Source organism: Silurus meridionalis, chromosome 9 (assembly GCF_014805685.1).
Source record: "Silurus meridionalis isolate SWU-2019-XX chromosome 9, ASM1480568v1, whole genome shotgun sequence".
Lineage (NCBI taxonomy): Eukaryota > Metazoa > Chordata > Actinopteri > Siluriformes > Siluridae > Silurus > Silurus meridionalis.
The window spans coordinates 9,514,632-9,534,393 of NC_060892.1; the positions used below are offsets into that span (position 1 = coordinate 9,514,632).

At 37.2% G+C, this 19,762-nt stretch overlaps 1 protein-coding gene across 1 annotated transcript in view; it reads right to left on the minus strand.

Moving 5' to 3' along the window:
• Positions 1-19,762, minus strand: part of adamts17 (ADAM metallopeptidase with thrombospondin type 1 motif, 17) — a 154,418-nt gene that overhangs the window by 105,777 nt on the left and 28,879 nt on the right. Inside the window, exons 5-7 of the mRNA XM_046857981.1 lie at positions 16,091-16,174; positions 14,607-14,764; positions 10,183-10,226 (exon numbers count right to left, since the gene is read on the minus strand). Coding sequence (XP_046713937.1) covers positions 10,183-10,226; positions 14,607-14,764; positions 16,091-16,174 — 286 coding nt within the window. The remainder of the gene's footprint in view (positions 1-10,182; positions 10,227-14,606; positions 14,765-16,090; positions 16,175-19,762) is intronic.

Consider the following 19,762-nt stretch of genomic DNA (forward strand, 5'->3'; position numbering starts at 1 on the left):
CGTCTAGATTTCAACCAGAGCATGGATTCAGATATATTTCAAAGACTTCAAATATAGGCCAACATCCAGGTGCCAGATCAAAGCATACCAAAATTAACCAGTAACTATGCCTTTCAGGTCAGGCATTGCCTTGCATGAGTATTTACACCCCCACCCCTTCACCCATTACAGTGAAACCCCAAAATTGGTTCTGGTTAAACCAGGTACCACCAGAAATCACAGAATAAGAAGAATTGAGTTCAACTGCAAGCAATTAAAGTGTCACATAATCTCAATAAACACATGAGTTTCAGGAAGGTTTCAGAGTTTGCTAAAGAACACGCCTATACAAATCCCATCATAAAGACCAATGATCTATCAAAGCAAGTCTGGGACAAGTCCTAAAAAAAGTATCAATCATAGTCTGGTCACGTACAAAATATCCCAAACATGCACCGCATTTTTAAATACATTATTAGCAACATTGTTGTGGACAGCCATTTACATCATTGTTCTTTACCTGTCCCATTTGTTTTCCACATCAGCAAAATTCAAGTAAATAAATGTGAAGGTAAAATTGCATAATGCAAGCCTGCAGCTAAAGTGTCACTCTGAAGAAGCTGCCAAAAGGAAGACCAAAGCGCTCTGAACAGCTTGGCAGCTCGGTCAAAAGCCTGAGGTTATTATGCTGACGCCTTATACGAAGTCAACCCTAAAGTTCCTACAGTATTCACAGAACAGGAAACTTCAGGATAAACCCAGCCAGCAGGGGAGCTTATAAAACCAGGAGGTGCTTCACTGAACCAAATGTCAGATTACACCATGTCCTGTGCTGCACAATATTTCCCAGGCCCGACTCTCTTTCCTATATGCTAAGTAGAAGCAGAGAACAGAGGAAAGGAAGTTGCAGCTATTACTCTCGAATCCCAAATGTCACTCTCTGGCAAGACATGAAAAGGTGAACGCGATTCACTTCAAGAGCTGATCAAAGGTTATACGTGAAATGTTGTTCAGGCCCCTGAGGCCTAGGTGCCTATACTCTCCTTTCTACTGTATGTCTGACCTTTACATTTTGTCATTATATTTTCACTGATGCTTTCTTCCACTTTTTTAATCCTCATAATATTGTGCATTCATTATTAAAGCTAATGGAGGGTAAAGACTTTCACAGAAGCAAGCTCCGGGTAAGAACATCTTCGCCTTAGTGTAGCAAATATGAACAGGATGTAAAATTGACATGTGGTTCACAGAAAGAGTCTTGAAAACTCTCTTGAAAACAAACAGCCCTCATTTGTGTTACTATGTGTCATTATGCAGACAAAGACTGAACTAAAAAAAGAACAAGAATTTGTCCAAGGAGGACAAATCAACAGTCTCTGTGAGGTTAGACAGTTATTCTCATTTTAACAAGAAGAATGAAAGCATTCTCTGAGGCTTTGGTGCAACATTATGGAGCTCACAGACAAAAAGGAATAACAAATGTCCTGATTATTAGCTTTTATATATATTTTATATATATAGTTTTTTTTCCGACTTACTCACTTTTGCAGAACAAAAGTTTTCACTTCGTACTTTTCAACATAATGTGTTCCACCTCCACAGGTTATAAACCCTACTGCCTGCTGCGCTACACAAATCAGCAGAGTCGTGACCTCCTACAGGAACATACCTCAAGTAACACTATTCAACATATTTATGATAACGCTACAGATCACAGCCTTAAACAATCACCAACAACTTCTTCACTTTTTGTTCTGTCCTTTCTCCAGGAATTCCTATAAATGCTTGTTTTGTGTCATTAATACAATTTATTTTACTAGCTAACTAGTTGACCATTACATTACATGGCATTCACTCTTATCCACACTATAAGTCAGAGAGACTTATATTATCTTATTTATACAAATTAAAGGTTAATGGCCTTGCTCAATAGCCCAGCAGTGGTGTTGGGATTTGAGCTCGCAACCTTCCGATCAGTCCAACTTCTTATTCTTTTTTTTTTTTAATTTATGATTTATTTTAATTGTATTTGAGAACTGAGAACTAAACAGCTCTCTTGCATTCTCTAAGACAATCACAAAATCACTTTAACAGAAGTGGAAATGAGGTAAGCCCCATGTACACCCACAGTAATAATCGTTTTTCTAAATTTCTATAACATGTGCTCGACCAAAGCTGATTTGGTCATTGATTTGTGGCAAAAACTGTATAACTGATTTTAAAGGCTGTCTGCATCTAAACAAAGGCCATATACATCTACATACAGAAAGCCGTCTACATCTACATCTAGTACAGACTAGCAGCCACAGGGCAGAGCTTATCTTGAACTATTCAGACTGCATCTCCTTAAAGATAACTTTGATCTACAGGAACTAAAATGATGAGATGTTCCTGACTCTGAAAAATCCTTCTTGTTTGTGTGAGAAGGGGAATTCCTCTCTGTCGGTAATTATAGTGGCAAGATCTAGCTGATTAAAGGGTTATCTCTGGTTTTCTGTGCAACAAATGAGGTTTAAATAAACCTTGATGTATGAAGGTTTTCCATCATTCATTTACTGTACATCTTTATTGTTTTGGAGTTCTAGGTCAATGTGTTATAATATTAATGTTAAGATGTTAGGTGGTGTCCTAGACGAGTAAGATCAAAAGGAAACTAGTCTTAACCTCCTCAGACTTTTCTACATTGTGCAGTATTACATCCTGGAATTGAAATGGACACAAATATTAACAATGTAAACTAATAAAATCATTAATTTGATGTTTAATAGGTATTCACCCACACTAGAGCAAAACTTGGTAGAACTATCTGCATCCTGATATTTTTGCCCAGTTGTCTTGGCAAAATCAGGTCTTGTCCCCTTGAACTGAGGCCTGGACTTAGACGACTGACCAATTCCAACCCAAACAGGTCTGGTTTTAAATCACTCCTATGTAGTTTTGGCAGTAAAGAAATGATCCTGTCTGGACTTGTTTTGATTTTGTGTAAATTCATAGAATATAACAAAATCCATTTCCAGGATATAATACTACCAAGTGTGGAAATGTTCAAGGGGTGAATGATTATTGCAGGTATTATAGGTTCTTACATTAGTTACAAGGTTCAGTGTGAAAAGCTAATAATTTTCCTTGAAGCTCACTCTGTAATTTACAACAAGGAGTTAAATGAGTTAAAACCAAATGTAGCATGAACCCATGGATAATTTTATGACATCATCGCTTGTCTCTATTTCACGAATTTGAAATAGCAACATTTATGAGGCAACCGCATGTACAGAATTACCCTGCCTTTTAGCTTCCTCTTAAACTCCTTTTTTCATTAACAGCTTTTGTCATTTTCAAACGTTTGTCCAATGACTGCAGATGTTTGCCCAATATACAAGAGTCTGTTCCACCTGAAGGTCAGCTATAGGATCAAAAGTGTACTTCTACCTGAAAGACAAGAACAGCGAACGGTCTACCAGTCTCAACATTCTTCTAAAAAAATTATTTTTGTACAGATAATAGAACTGGTTTGAAAGTAAAATAATACCTAGCACTTATAACTTTTTTTTTTCTAATTCATTTACACCAACTACAAAAACTTTGCACGTTCTGCAGATCTAATCAAGCCCCTGGGACAAGTGGGGCCTCAGTCGCCTGGGCTTGCTACAATTCGATTAATTAGATAGTCTATTCAATCTCTTTCTTAGCTGTAATCTTGACAAATTCACTTTCTGTTAAATTCCATGAAAAGAAATTGGTACTATTTTCACTCGTCATTAATTTAAAATTATTCCCCAAAATGGAAAGATTTTGAGATTTCTTTTAAGACGAAATAATGTGTGGCTTTGAAGAGTCCTAAGTCAGCAGCTGGTTATAAAAAGGGGCTTTCAAACATTATATAATCTCAGTAATTCTAGAATGTGACCTCATTTATAACTGGCCATGTTCGGAAGAATTTAACTCCTACATATAACTGGCTAAATGACATGTATGGAGAACAAGTGATACAATAATTTAATGAGGATATCTTTAGTATTTTATTATCAATAAAATATTTTATGAATTTGCAATAAATAAAGTATAAAGCAGTAATGCATTATGATACATTGCAAGTTGCTATGCAATACAATGTATTGTTTTACATCACAACATGTTACCAACTGGTTACTACAGCATACTATTAGAAATCAACTTTTCCTGCAGAATTCGGGGATCGATTTTACCTTTTTTGGGCAAATATCGAAAAGAAACAAGTGTACAATTAATAGAATGAGCTGCAGTTAGTTATGTAATGAGTGCACAGGCAGATACATGTGCAAGGCATTTAGTAAAGGCAAATAATTCCAAATCATAAATGATTAAACAATCACCATACAGAGTGAATTAAGACACAGAAGAGAAGGTTTGGTAAAGGTGAGTGACAAAATTTTGAAAGACACTTCGCCCAGTACAAACAGAAACATGTGGGTTAATGCACAAACTAGGAGTAAATAAAAACAGGACAATAAGTATAAGGGTGGAGCAGAGGTGGCAAAAGTATACACATCGTTTACTTAAGTTGAAGTACAGATACTCATGTTTTAAAAGACTCCAGTAAAAGTTGAAGTACGCACTACACTTTTTTACTTAAGTTAAAGTAAAGAAGTTTTGGGTCACCTGGTCATAAGTACGGTATGTAATTTTTGAGCATTGAATTCAACATTTAGTCCCAATTTGTTCTTATAATTCCCTCCACTCTTCAGGAAAAATGTTCCACTAGAGTTTTGGGGTGTGCTTAAGGATATTTGTGTTCACCAGCCACAAGGGTGTTATGAAAGGCAGGTACTGATGTAGGTGAGGAGACCTGGGGTGCAGTCAGTGTTCACATTCATCCTAAAGGTGTTCAGTAGGGATAAGATCAGAGCCCTATAGCAGGCCACTCAAGATCTTTCTCCCCAAAGCATGTAAACCGGTTTTTCAAGCAGCTCACGTTGTGCACAGTACTTTTGTGTGTGTGTGTGTGTGTGTATATATATATATATATATATATATATATATATATATATATATATATATATATATATAAATTAGATATAACAATAAAACGTTAGATTACCTGTATGTGCTTTCTCGAATTTGACGGCGAATTCTTGAAAGCAAGTACTTTTTCACACCGATAATTTCGAACATCTCCCTTATATATAGCCATGGGTGTTGAGGAATGTCTTTGTTTTTATTTATTTTCACATTGGTGACGCCCTCTGAATTCACATTAACCATTCCTCTTGTTGCCTTGCTCATTGTCACTAGCCTACGTCTACGTCTGATAGCTAGGAAATAATACACTAGTAATATGGTGAAAAGGCCGTGCAATGAAGGGATGATAGGCTGGAAACAGTGCTCAATGAGAAGAAATAATACTAAAAGTAACAAGGCTGGTTTGAAAATGTAAGATGTAGAAAGTACAGATATTTGTGTAAAAATGTAATGAGTGAAAGTAAAAAGTTGTCTGAAAAAATAAATAGTGGAGTAAAGTACTGATACCAGAAAAATCTACTTAAGTACAGTAATGAAGTATTTGTACTTCGTTACTTCCCACCTCTGGGGTGAAGACATAAATCAATACAAAGACGCACATGGCAATGTAAATGCACACGGCTACCTAAAAACAACATGCAAATATTTAAGTGTGCTGGAGTGCTGCAAGCTAATATGGGCTCCACAAGCTCCAACATGCAGCGCTCATTGTGTGAAGTCCTATATACCGTTTAAAGTTACCAAGTTTAAGGTTTATTTGTTAGGCAATGTTGGTTGGTTGTTTGGATGGATGGATGGCTGGATGGATGGATGGATGGATGGATGGATGGATGGATGGATGGATGGATGGATGGATGGATGGATGGATGGATGGAAGGATGGATGGATGGATAGATAGATTAATTTTCTTTTATAGTGTATTGAAAAATCACAATTTCAGACAGATTGAAGGAAAGTTGTTAAACTTATAAGAAAACATATTTTCTCTAGTGCAAAATCTATACTCCATTCTCATTTGAGCTTAGTATTTTACACGTAATGTGAAAACTGTCACAGAGATCTTGCCATACTTTTAAGAAACAGGAACCTGATTCTTTTCTCTTTTTTTTTTTTGCTTAACAAGCAAAGTTTTCCATTTGCTACATATTCATTAAGGATTTCTTGAAAACAGTACACGAGTTTGTAGCTAATGGTATTTGATCTGGAACAGTAAACACAAGGTAATTTACTATTCAAAATTCAAAACATTTTACGGTCAAATTCAATCAATCCTCTACTACAAAATGGCCCGCAGCATAAAATGTGAGTCGTATGTTTTCCAAGAGAACACTTCCATCACCTGATATCTATGAGATCATTGCTTGGTCCTGTTCCATGATGGGGCCTTAGTGAACTTTTAGCTTTGTATCAAGATTGTTGTCATTCAAATGGAGCCTTGCCAGACCTGGGCCAAGCTGTTATTCTAACTCTTTCTGGATGACCACATAGAGTATAACAGCTGGCAAACAGCATAATCTCAAAATCCTCCAAAAATCATCCCAAATCTATGTCATAAGTAGAAAGGAAGAAATTCGAAGTGGAAATGGCTGGGTTTGTTTAACGTGTCCTGACAGGGTAATGTTGGCTGTCTGATACTATAGGGGGATGGCTACGTCTCTGCCTGTCAATCCTCCCTTTAAGAAAAAATTGGCCACCCAGGAAGAGAGAGGTCCATGCAGACATGCGATTTCAAGAGTGCAGTGTTTGTTTGTGTCTGCATAATAGCACCACTGTGACCGAGCCGGTTCCATCATGCCATATCAATTATGTTCGAGTCGAGCTCTTGGGTTCTGACAATGCGTTCCTTCAGCTGGTTTTAAGCCCTTATGCCTGCAACATTCAAAATCGACACGCTTTGCCTCGGCCTCATTCTTATTCACACACGTCAAGCAGAGTACACCGCAGACAAATACCCTATAAAATTTTATTGAAGTTATTCGAAACTCTGAACGATGCCCCTTTTTTTTAACACGCTGCTTAATCCAGCGGGAACAGGCTCTGCTAAACATGACTACAAGTGTGCAATTGCTCATTTTCACTAAGCTCTGAAGAGAGACACATTTCAGCACACTGTCTTTTTTTTGCATTCTGAGCAGAATGGGCGGACTAGATGACTTTGAGACATCTGTCTCTCTTTGCAGTAGGTGGAAACTGTTCACTATTTCCAAATACCCCCCACTGAGAAGTCCGGAATGGAGCAGCTGCTACTATCCAGGAAGAGCATGTGCTTTGTTTTATGAAGGAAGGCTTGTGTTGTCATTCAAAATACATTTCAACCTGTGTGCTTTATTTTTGTATTCATGCTGCATTGAAAGAACTGTACAGACTGGCATATGAATAAATCTGCATCTGATTCCGAAACAGTGATCCGAACAAGCGGTGATCTGAAAATGAATGATGAATCAGCTTTGGTTGCGCTGACACAAAAACTCCCACCCACTAGCTCCTTATTTGCATGTCATATGCATACTGCATGCCCCAATTAACCCCCATTTGCTTCTGCAGAAGATCTGAAGAAAGAGAAAAAATGGATAGGAGGAAAAATACATTTTAGTGAAGCACCGTTAGAAGTTCTTTTCTTCAAGGTTGCTGCAAATAAAGACAGTTATAGACGCGTGGTCTGTTTTTGTAGAGACGATGAAGGCTAACACGAACCATTTCCAACTTCACCTACAGGCGCTTATGTTAACTGAAGTCAGAATTAATTCTTCATTTATAAATATAAGTAAACAAGTTTCCACCCTGAAAAAAATAAACATTAAATAACCACTAAATAACAAACGACTACCAAAGCGTCTATACAGTCAGGCTGTTATGACAAAAATACATAAGTTATGTGTATTTAGAGTTTGTTTACGCAGCTGAGGTTTTCTGGATACAATATTCAGCTCATACCTATTATTACCTGTGTGGTTCATGCATCTGAGGATACCAGATATTTTTTAAATAGGAGCTTTAGACACTGGGTTGTGTCCAGGTTTATATAACCAAACATTAAAAACCATCTGATGATGTCCAAATGTCTTTAAATGCCATTGATGGACAGAACTGAAGTAATTTCACTATATTACTTTTTTTTACAATTTGGGATACTTTTTCTTTTTCTACATTTTATTGTTTAATATTTTATTTTTCACCCCACTACATTTCAGAAAAAACGTTTCCTCAATACTTGGATAAATTGGGTTAAACGAGGATCTGTTATGAAACCACGGGTTTTCATGGAGTGAGGCTGTTCTTTCACTGTGTGCCTGTAACAATAGAAAACACTCTCCATAAAATGATATGATGTAAAGGAAAATAAATCAGTTATGTAGTACTCAATGGATCAATCATTTCACTTTTGATACTTGACTACATTCAATAGCAAGGATTTTAGGAGTTACTTTGACATTTACTGAGGTCATATTTAACCTGGGAATTTGTACTTTGTTACAGGAATGTATACTTCATCCCCTACTGATAAAAACCCTATGCATGTGGTTTATCTGTCCAAGACATCCGGCTCAGTCCGTCATGGTGCCTCTTGTATGCAAATGTACCAATTACTAAATTGAAGGACTAATATGGTAATAATGAGCCATGACTATGTGTCTAATTCCAGCTGACAAATTACATTGACACGAAACCTTAATATAGTATAAGATTCCCACGTGTGCAAATGTAATTATCAAAAATATTTGCTTTATTTTACTTTGTACTTAGCTTATCATACTTACTAGCCTACTGTTGACCTTGACCTTAACATTTAAATGTGTTGCTCAGATATGAGTTTGACTACACAGATACATCAAAGATGAAATTGATGAAGAACAGAAAAATGGCTTTACAATCACATTTATATGGAAGCACGTTGCCACCACATAAAAAAAAGTTTGCCTAATTACGACTTTATTTTTCGCAATTACGACTTTATTTCTCGCAATTCTGATTTTATTTCTCCTAAATCTGACTTTATTTCTCCCAAATCCGACTTTATTTCTTGCAACTCCGACATTATTTCTCACAATTCTGACTTTATTTCTCACAATTGAAACTTTGTTTCTTGAGATTCTGACTTTGTTTCTCACAATTCTGACTTTATTTCTTGAGGTTCTGACTTTACTTCTCGTGATTCCGACTTTATTTCTCGCAATTCCGACTTTATTTCTCGCAATTCTGATTTTATTTTCCGCAATTCTGACTTTATTCTCACGATTCCGACTTTATTTCTTAAGTTTCTGATTTTATTTTCCGCAATTTTGACTTTATTTCTAGCGATTCCGACTTTATTTCTCGCAAAACCGACTTCATTTCATGTAAATCCAGCAATCTCTGTATCTGTATTGAAGGACTGTAAAAACATTCAACCATTACGATCTTAGTTCATGCTTAAGAAATACGAGCTGCCTAGACTAATCTGATCGTAGACCCTAAATGGTTTTAGTCTGGTGAAACAAGAACTATGTACAGTTTGTCCAAATTGCTGCTGGAGCACCTGGCATTAACCAGGACGAGTGTCTAGACGATATTGTGTCAACTCATTGAAAGTATGATGTAGAAAAAAAAAAAATTATTTCAGTCCTTGAACCATCTGTAGCATCTCATGTCCCATAGAGAATTTAAAATAAAGGTTGTTGTGTACTGTGAACAAAAGCTTTGCACTAATGGACAAAAAAGTAGCCCTGGCACCAAGGATAAGATTTCATGTCTGTGATTTTTGTTGGTTATTCATAATTTCCAAGCATACAATTAGGTTCAAAAAAAAAAAAAAAAGGACTTTAGTAGTTTACTTTACTAGTAATAGTACTTTACTTTAATTTTATGCAATATGCATAAACTTTGTACCCATAATACAAGCAAATCATGTGATGTGAGATCTCAACTCTACATCTACAACAGCCAAAACGATGGCCAACAACTTGCTGATTTGCAATAATGTTATGATACATGATAATGTACCTAATTGTTTCCCTCAATCTAGTTGGACACAGGTTACTACATGATATTACCTACCTATTTTCAGTCTAAATAATGAGGTTTGCATTCCTCGAAAATGAACTTTAATATGTGTCTGGCATTGCACTAAAGAAAAACACCAAAACATTTTTGAAGAAAGGAGGGGCCATGAATATTTGCAGTGCTGATTTGATACAAGAAAAAAAATAATGTAATGCAATTACTCACCAACAGTGTCGCAGGGCTCGTCTTTGTGAACACAGAAATCGGTCCTGAAATGATAGGAGACAGAAAAAACATGTATGTTAAACAGACCATTTAAGCAGACAAGGCAGGAACGTACAGCAGGCACTGAGACAGGGGGGCTGTGATCATTTATACTAACTAGCTCATTAAGAGTATATTCTTTAAATAATGTATCATGCATAAACCTGGCATTACAAAAAAAATGAATAGATGAAATGAATGTTTTCATGTTTCACGCTCTTGACAGTAGCGGCCATTTATTTAGAATCACTTAATTTTCTGTTTGAGGCAGGTATTTTAAATAGATCATTATTATATTTGAGACATAAATAAAACTAACCATAATCTTTTAAGCCAGCAAAATAGAGCAATCAGTTTTTCAACATTTTCAGATAGATGCCTGGACTTGATTGCTCGGCATCCATAAAAAAAAAATCTTCATAAATACGTTACACACTTCTAACATTCTAAGAGTTCTTACGAGAGTTCTCATCTGTATCCTCAAATTCCCACACTCATATCTATGATAGCATTATGATGCTGAAGTCTTTATGCTAAGAACTAGTTTTATTCCCTTTAAAAAAAGAGAGTGGAAGTAGGGTGTAAAATAGCGGACACTATCGAAGGCCCCATTTTCCCACGACCTGCTTTCCCGTGACACAGCAAGGTGTCAACAGCTTCACGTCGTCATCTTCAAACACCACATGACCATGACCAGGCCAGAGGGGAAGATATGTCAAGACTAAAAGAGATAGAAATAGAAAGACAGAGAGAAGAGGAGAGAGAGAACATTTGAATGATAGGCAGCTACCTCTACTGGGACCCAAGCCAGAACTGGATACAATCCAGAACCTTGCTAAGAAGAGAGCAATGGCCCCTCACCCCTTAACTCCCTTCATCCATCAGACAGCTTTCAAACACATTCAAAGCCGGCCAGTTTCGAGCTGCCAAATCAATACCAGACAGCACATCTCCATTTCAGAAACCTTTACGAAATGGACTTCAAATCTGCTGGTTTTCTTCTCACTGGCAGCCAGGACAACTCTCAAACCCATGTTAGAGAGGGCCATGTCCCATTGAGGTTTGACCTTCCTCTCTTTGGCCACGCTTGCCACTATTTTCTACAGAACATACTAAAAAAAGCACAATATAGACGTAAACCTGTGGTGGAAATCAAACCCCATAATTAGTGGCTGGGAGATGACACCAACAAAAGAAGAAGGAGGAGGTGACGAGGAAAATATAAACGTGCCTTAGACGGCCATATTCCATTCACTAGCATCAATGATCTCTGGGGCCACAGATGGTGTGAAGCTAAATCTGTCTGCGCTGCTTCCCCTTGTAATTCTCTTTGGCAGGGTCATGCTGCAAGTAGGCAGCCTTGGTACACTTGAACCCTGTAATTTGACTCAACCAAAACCCTATTTTGTGCTCTGATGTTGGATTGACTAACAGGTGACAAGGTCCAGCAAGTTCTACTAGACAGAAGGAATCGAAATGTTGGTGTATTACTATTACTGGCTCTGTAGTTAGAAAATATTAAGGAAATTAGTGGTAAAGGGAGCAGCAACAATAAGATCCAATGAAATACTTAGTTATGTACCGTAATTTCCGGACTATTAAGCGCACCCATATTTAAGCCGCACCCACTGAATTTGACAAACATTTTTATTTTGAACATAAATAAGCCGCACCTGTGTATAAGCCATATATAAGTCTACACTGAAACTAATGAACTTTAAACAGGCTTTAACGAAAGACAGTGTCTGTTACACGGTGTAACGAGTGAAATATGTTGTGGCTCCTTTAAGAGCAGAGCAGCATTTTGGGAATAGCCTGCCGCCGCTTTTTCCGGTATTACTGCATGTGTGCAAGACAGAGGAATATGTCCTTATTATTTTCTGATGCTCAAGTTTCTTTGACTAACCCGTAACGCTGTTGACAAGAAAAATAAAACAGCACGAGTTTTGGAAACCTGTCTGTGCTTATTTGATTTCTGTTGCAACTGGAGTTAGCGAGCTATCCCTTCACCCAGACTCAACGCGTTACAACGGCTTGTACCTAAACAGTAGCCTACCAAGAATGTCATTGTTCACTGTCTTTCTCCTTCCGTGGAAGTTTTTTCTCCCGATGCCATGAAGCTCAGAACATAGGTGAGGTGCGTTTTTTCGTTTCCGTTCAGAAATTTCATTGGTCTAATGTTATGGGGTTCAGTTTTTTGGCTTAAAGTTTGTGAAACTGGGAAAAACCCAGGAAAAATTCATAAATTAGCCGCTTCGTTGTTTAAGCCGTGGGGTTCAAAACGTGGGAAAAAAGTAGCGGCTTATAGTCCAAAAATACCGTAATGTATAAACATTGGTGTGTAATGTTACAATGTTACAATCAAATAGGTTTATTATTATTTATTAATTCATTAATTTATTTATTCATTTAAAGTTTGCTAGGCTGTTTACAAAAGCCATGTCTTCGCAGTCAGTCAAAAATAATTTATCAATATATATGTTTTATTTTTGTTTCTTTTTTTTTCTTTTTTTAAAGAACAAAGCAAGTCAGGGTTTGCAGCTTTAGCAAATAATCAAAGACAGGGTGCTGGGATGCTGTTTAATTGCTCATAGACCATAGTTATTTGCCTGAGACTATATTTCTTGTTAATGGAACAACAAAATGCCCTACTAGTCAAGTATGCTATCATTGACATTTCAGCCATATACAGTAAATTCCACAGTGAAATAAAACAACGTTCCTCCAGGACCAAAGTGCTACATAAAACAATAAAAATGAACCCAAGATAAACACAAAACTGGCCTAGAAACTACATAGAGTGCAAACATTAAGTCCAAACCGCACAAGACAGTAAGGACAGTGACCTTGCCGCACCAACCAGTGCAGTAGATTTGTCCATTTACTGTAACAATAAATACTCTACTGTATATGTAACCACACGAAGTGTTTTATCATTTGCACTAGCATGTATTGTTCCTGTACAGTTCATGTTAATCTAATTACTTATATCCTAAAAGTTCTTTTTTACTCTTTAGCTTTTAATAAATAAGATTAAAATTGCTTGCTGTTTTACAGCAATAGTATAAGCAAAAATTGTCTTTTGAATTAAAACTGACTAGTGAATTAAGCAACATTTCTTTGCGAATCCTTAATAATCTTAATGAGAAACCCATCAGGCTCACTTTTAAAGATTATCAAGGCAACATTGTCCTATCACTACTGGAAATATATACTTTTCCCTTATACCACCTTAGGACCACCACCAATGTGCTGTAGCGTAGTCAATAAATAATTTTTAGAAAAAAATTACATTTGCGGTTCAACTGCTATTAATCCGCACCATGATTCCAATGATTTATGTATGGAAGAGCTTTCAGATAAAAATTGAAAAAAAAGTTTTTTAAATGTATTTTACTACACTCTAAACTGTGTTGTTTGGCTTTTTGCCGCTCAGCCAAAAATCTGTGATGAATTAGTGTAGGTGTGCCCCCTTTGTACATCTGTACTTCATATTTTAATCATAATCTCTGATTTCGAATGACAGGCTGCACTGAGGTAATTACTCACAAAAAGTCTACGCTATAACTGTTTTTGCCCAATCAACATGCCATTTTTTTCCAAGTGATATTGTTCCAAACAGAAAATAACGTTTTGTATTGTGCGAGAATTATAATGCTATAATAATTAGTTCAAAGGATATTGGACAAAAAATAATCAGACAGTGCACCTTGACACATTGTAATTTACCTGTGACGTACTGTACTTCGGCAGCCTGAAGCCATCTTGGCATTAGGGCTCAGACAGATGTTGATCCTCCACGCTGCATCCTCTCACAATATGGCCCTTATGCCTGACACAGTGGATCGTATTTAACCTTGCAAAGATGGAAACCAAATCCCTCTCTGTCTGTCACTGCCTTTTGCCCCTGTTAGATCCGCCGGCTCAGGAAGAAGATTAATATCTGACAGGCTAACATGACTGCACCGTTCTCAACAAAAAGATTCCTTTTTGTTCCCCTGCACTCTAAAAATTATCACAAAGTAATAATACCTAATCCAGCAGACACCGAGAGCAAACTATTTTGGCTGCCAGAAGCAACCGGCTGGAGTGGTGAAGGAAGAAGATTGGGAACAAACCTGCCTCGCTGACGGATTGCTAAATGAAAGGATCATTAGGGACCATCAGGGCTGACCTCTGAATTATGTGAGGCTTAATGAACGATGAACGATGGGGGAGAAAGTGTTCTAATCCTCTAAAAGCAATATAGTGCTGACGGAGGCCAGGCATCAAAGAGGTAGATTGAAATGAATGAAGTCGGGGTAAATGAGAATTGTTATCAAAAAGCAAAAAGATGTCACTTGCATACAGAGACATGGCAAATATTTGGAAAAAAGAAGAAGTACCTTGTGACCAGTACTGCGACGTCCAGGGGTGGGGGATCATCCCTGCCTCCGGGGACATGGTTATTTCCTAAATATCGAGCCCCTCCAAATTCTTCATGCTGCCAGTGGCAAAAGCTCTCCAGCGTTTTTTCTCCGTGATGGCCAACCTTCAGCTTCTTCTAAAGATAGAAATGGACACAGAAATTGTTCTTCATTTTAAATATATCTACATAGCTATTCTGTTCAATTGGATTAACTTGCTTGCCACTTTGTTACCCTGGACAGCAACCTAAACTACAAATACAATCATTAAGCTTATCAGCAAGAGTAACATCCGGAGAAAAGTATTCACATCAGCAAACTTTTCCACCACTTTTGCATTCGTGTAACCTGTCTTTTACTTCCTGTCTCTCACCTTCGACACCCTCCTATAGAATCAACCAAATCACTCTTCACAGTGGTGTAATCAACCACACATGTTCGGAATTTACATCCAGCCAGAACAATGTAGTTGAACCAATTTCCCTGTCTCCTCGCATTACCTGTGATTCCTCCAAGGATTTTTTTAGCAAACTTCACTTGAGGTGACTTAAATATTGAAACAGCCCATAACATGTCGATAGCATTTCCATCATTGTGAAAAGGTGAGAGAACCTTGACACGGCCATGTTACAAACAATACTGACTTGGTCAAAAGAATTCTAGCTTCAAGACAAGGGAGGCTTTCGTTTTTATGTAGAAGTCTGTTGAAGGTTTCTCCCTATTGTTAGTTCCAATTGCTGAACAGCCAGAGATTAACTGACCTTGTTTTCTAAGAGGGAAAAATGGATTTAATCTGCCCCATGGCTTGTAAGCTTCTGTTAGCTCGTGCATACAGATTTGGGCAATTAGCACTCTCTAACATGAGTGTTTAGCTGTGCAGTTGGAACAAAAGCTCTGGCTGGTGATATGTCTTAGTAGAATTATGTTAGCCTTCACTTCCCTGCAATTGGGAAAAATTTCCTCATCAAAATGCATTAGCATGGCCAGTGCACTAAAAGCTTCATTCTTTCTCACTCTGTTCTTTTAATCCTCCAACCAATCTTTGTGGCTGTCCAACATGTGGCAAAGTAAGAAGTGCTAAACACATTATTTGCAACACTATTTAAGCAAGAACATCTCATGCAAACAAAGGGATCGTCTTTAAACGTGTTCAGCTGTTTCATGAACTTACAAGAGCTTGCGTAAGCAGACAAATTGCATGTGATACCCCTTTACCATGACTGGTAATCATTAATAGGGAACTGTAAGTACTAGCTTGGGTATTCTATGCAAAGTGGAACAAGTCTTTATCTTCAGTATTGCCTTTCAGGAGTTTTAGGCTAGAATCACTGAAACACACACACTCAACACAAAAACAGTTAAGACCCTAAAGGCAGGTATAAGAAAGTAAGCAAAGTGGATTGCTGTCATGAAATGATTTGGTGCGTTTAATGTTCATGAATACATCAGGCGAAATCACTTACTGGGCGGGAGTGTAGAAGGACCAGTTTGGTGAGTCGGACATTTAGCTTCACTCCCAGACTCGGGTGCTGAAACATGTTATACACCTGTAAACAAACAAAATAGAGACAGTTTGTGTTAAATGTAATAGAAGAGAAGAGAAGAGAAGAGAAGAGAAGAGAAGAGAAGAGAAGAGAAGAGAAGAGAAGAGAAGAGAAGAGAAGAGGATTATCTTTTCAACACACTTAGATTATTAGGTCAAATAAGTAGCATGATAAGTGGACAAAACAAAGAATGAACATCTGGGGAGAAAAAACACCTCGAGAAGAAAGTTCAAATCAGTGCCTTTACATGAAAATTTTCCACAGTGGTGTCCTCACTGCTCTCAAACAATGAGGAGTGAAAGAGCTGAGGGAGGACGAGTGAAGGTCTGAGCTAAATCACACGCTGCCTCGTCCTCCTTCGGCTGAGACGTGAGAACAAAGCCCGAGCAACGGAAGACCCTTCAGGAGAAAAGACAGTGCTGGAAAGAGGAGAACTCAGCATGGAAGTGATGAGTCCTATGTCATGACATTTGCCTCCAACTGATGAAAGGTTGTCATGAGTGAAATACTGTTCTAGTTTGAAGTTTTAGATCCTTCAATCAAATTAAATATGAATAAAAGGTATTTTTGCGTTAGAGTGAGAAAGTCCGACAGGTTTGCAAAAATTTGTGGAACGTTTGTGTGTGTGGTACACAAGCCAAGGCAGAGCATTAGCTTGTTGTTGTTAGGTATAAGTATACGAGACCTGCTATGTTGCTAATCTTTAAGCTATCAAAATGGTTTTGTTCTCTTCCTTCCTTTAAAAATATTGAAAGTGTTTAAGAGCAGAGGAAAGGTTTCTAAGAGTGTCGGGACAGTTTACAAAAGCCTTGAGACATACAGGTATTTTGTATACTGTACCGTATACATATTTGGTTGCCACTTCATGAATTTTCGCCTATCGCGGTTGGTCTGGAAAATACTTTGTAAGAAGTCTACATAATGACGTCATAAAAACACGGTCTCTGATTGGTGCCTACTCAGTAATTTGGCCAGACATGTTGAGATCAGCACAAAAAATGTATCCATATGAAAGAAGGTGGTGAAGGTAAGAAACGTGCAGGTTGCCAGCTTTCAAATAGGTGTCCAATAATTGATAAATAAATATTTGATTGCTGAATATTGTTCCCTAATTGAAGTAGCTGTTTAGTGAGATCATGATTTAGCATACCATTGCATGAGGGACTGGCTGACACATGATATATTATTACATTCATGATTAACAATCGAATGATTAATTAGCACTAGTATGCTATGAATACAGGTGCCATCAGTTGTCTTCTTATGAATGACTTGTTTGTCATCGAATCAGTGTTGCTGATGCAAAGTAGCCCTTAGTTACCAAACTCCAAGTAACTGAATTAGGATACAGTTATGAGTCATTCGCAAACTGTTAAACATTAAACTGTTTATTACTTTAAAACTAACCTTCATCTGGGAGATCACAGGGATTATATATGTAAATATTCAGATATACTGCATGACTCAGCCAGAGAAAAGCTGCTGCTATCAAACACTGTTTACTTAGTCAGTGTAATGGTAAAGTGACAGATCGAATAGGCCAATAGGAAATTACATGCCCACTTGTAAATTTATTTTTTAGTATTTATTTATGGTTTGGCTGCTGTATTTTGTAGTTTATTTTAAAACTCTTAAAGTTAAGGTATTTGGTATTTAACTTTAAAATACATTTTGATGTATCTTTGCCCAACCCTGGGTGTAACCATGTACATTTTAGATTTGCAGTGCATCATTGTGATGCAGAGGGCATGGTTGTCACCTCACTGGCCCAGCTTCCCTGGTTTAATCGTGTTCTTCCACTGTTCTGTCTGTACTGTCTTTCACTTGGAAAAAAATGCAGGTCAGTGGATCGGTGAATTTTTGTCCCTGCATTTGAAAAAGTGTGTGAATGTATGTATGCATAGAGTTCCATTCAGATTGTTATCCCACTTCCAGTATTAACAGGAAAACAATCAAATACAATGAATTTCTTGATTATACCCACATTTATGCTAAAGCTGAAAACTGGAAAATCAGGGACTGAATAATAGTCATTGATACCAATTTCTAGATTTTTTTTTTGGTCAGAATAAATCACATCTGGCCAACTAATGACTATATTATAGTAATGTTAACCAAATGGCCAGTAGAGTACCGAAGTACTAGTTGGAGCTCCATTCATTAGAGCTGAGACACTGAGTGTGTAAGAGATCCCATTTGCAGCTGATAAAAATTTAAAGCAGGATATAAATGTAGGAATCAAATAAAGCTAAACAGAAAGATCACCAAAATCAGAATTCCCATTTCGGAAACTCAGACAAGATTCAATAAAATTAGACTTTCACATACAATATAATCGTGTATTCTTTTATACAGATTGTAGTATATTTTGGCAAATGATGAACTGCCAAAGAATCCATTATACTAAATACACACACTGAAGACCAAAAGTTCATTTAATTTAGTCCAATAGAAATTCTGCCAAAGTAAAAATATAGCTTATCATGTGAATCGCACTTTTTGGCCAAACACCAAATGTAATATTTCCTCATCTGACAGACTTTTCCTGAAGAACTAGAAATAGGATAACAAAGTACCACCCATTTAAAATCTTTACTGCAATTGAAAGCAATTCCAAAGTGATTAATGGCCTTTTGAAAATCCTCTTGGACAATTCAAGGTCACTTCCACTTTCAAAGACGTGAAAAAAAAATTATTATTGAATTCCCTCATTGTAGCTTGAAGCCATTATGTCATTGAGAGTATAATCTGTGTGTGTGTGTGTGTGTGTGTGTGTGTGTGTGTGTGTGTGTGTGTGTGTGTTGAGCTCTAACTCAGATAAAGTGGTTAAAGAGCTTGCCAAGGGACTTGTAAAAGAGTGTGTGATGTAGAAATCCTGAACTTCTGGAACTCACTCCCTCTCTGTTCTCGAGCCATCATCACTCTGCTTTCAAAGGCACTTCATCTGGCCAACGCTGCAGGTGTGTTCATAGGAAAGCAGATTACCTTAGAATAAGCTTAGATCTGCTTAAGTTTAGATGTTACTGATCCACCCAGTGGGGGCTGGCACACTTTATCATGGCATTTTCAACAGACCGACTAGACACTGCCATATTTATCACCTAGTTGGTTAAATATTCATATATCTCTCATATTGAAACATCTACAATAGTATCAGTTATTTTTCACTTTCTAATGATCTAGATGTAACCACATTGATGCCCTAAAGATACACATTCCACTATACTATGTGACTCATATGAGAATAGGGTCTGGTTGGGCATGGGTCTGAAGGTCTCATCCACATGCTGTCTCAGGACATTTTTCCATGCCATTGATTTCCTTCGGTTTGCTCACTAAGTATTTAGTTTAATTGATTATTAACTGAATTCAGCTGAATTCAGCAGTGGTGGACGAAGTACACAAACCATGTATCATATTAATCCAGTAAAAGTAAAACTGCTCCCTTTAAACTTTCACTTGAGTAAAAGTACAAAAGTATTTGCCTTCAAATGTACTTTAGATTCTGAAATACTATGATTTATTATGGCTAGAATGTTCCTATTACCATTTTTGTCACAAAACCTTATTTCCAACTACTTCAAAAAAATC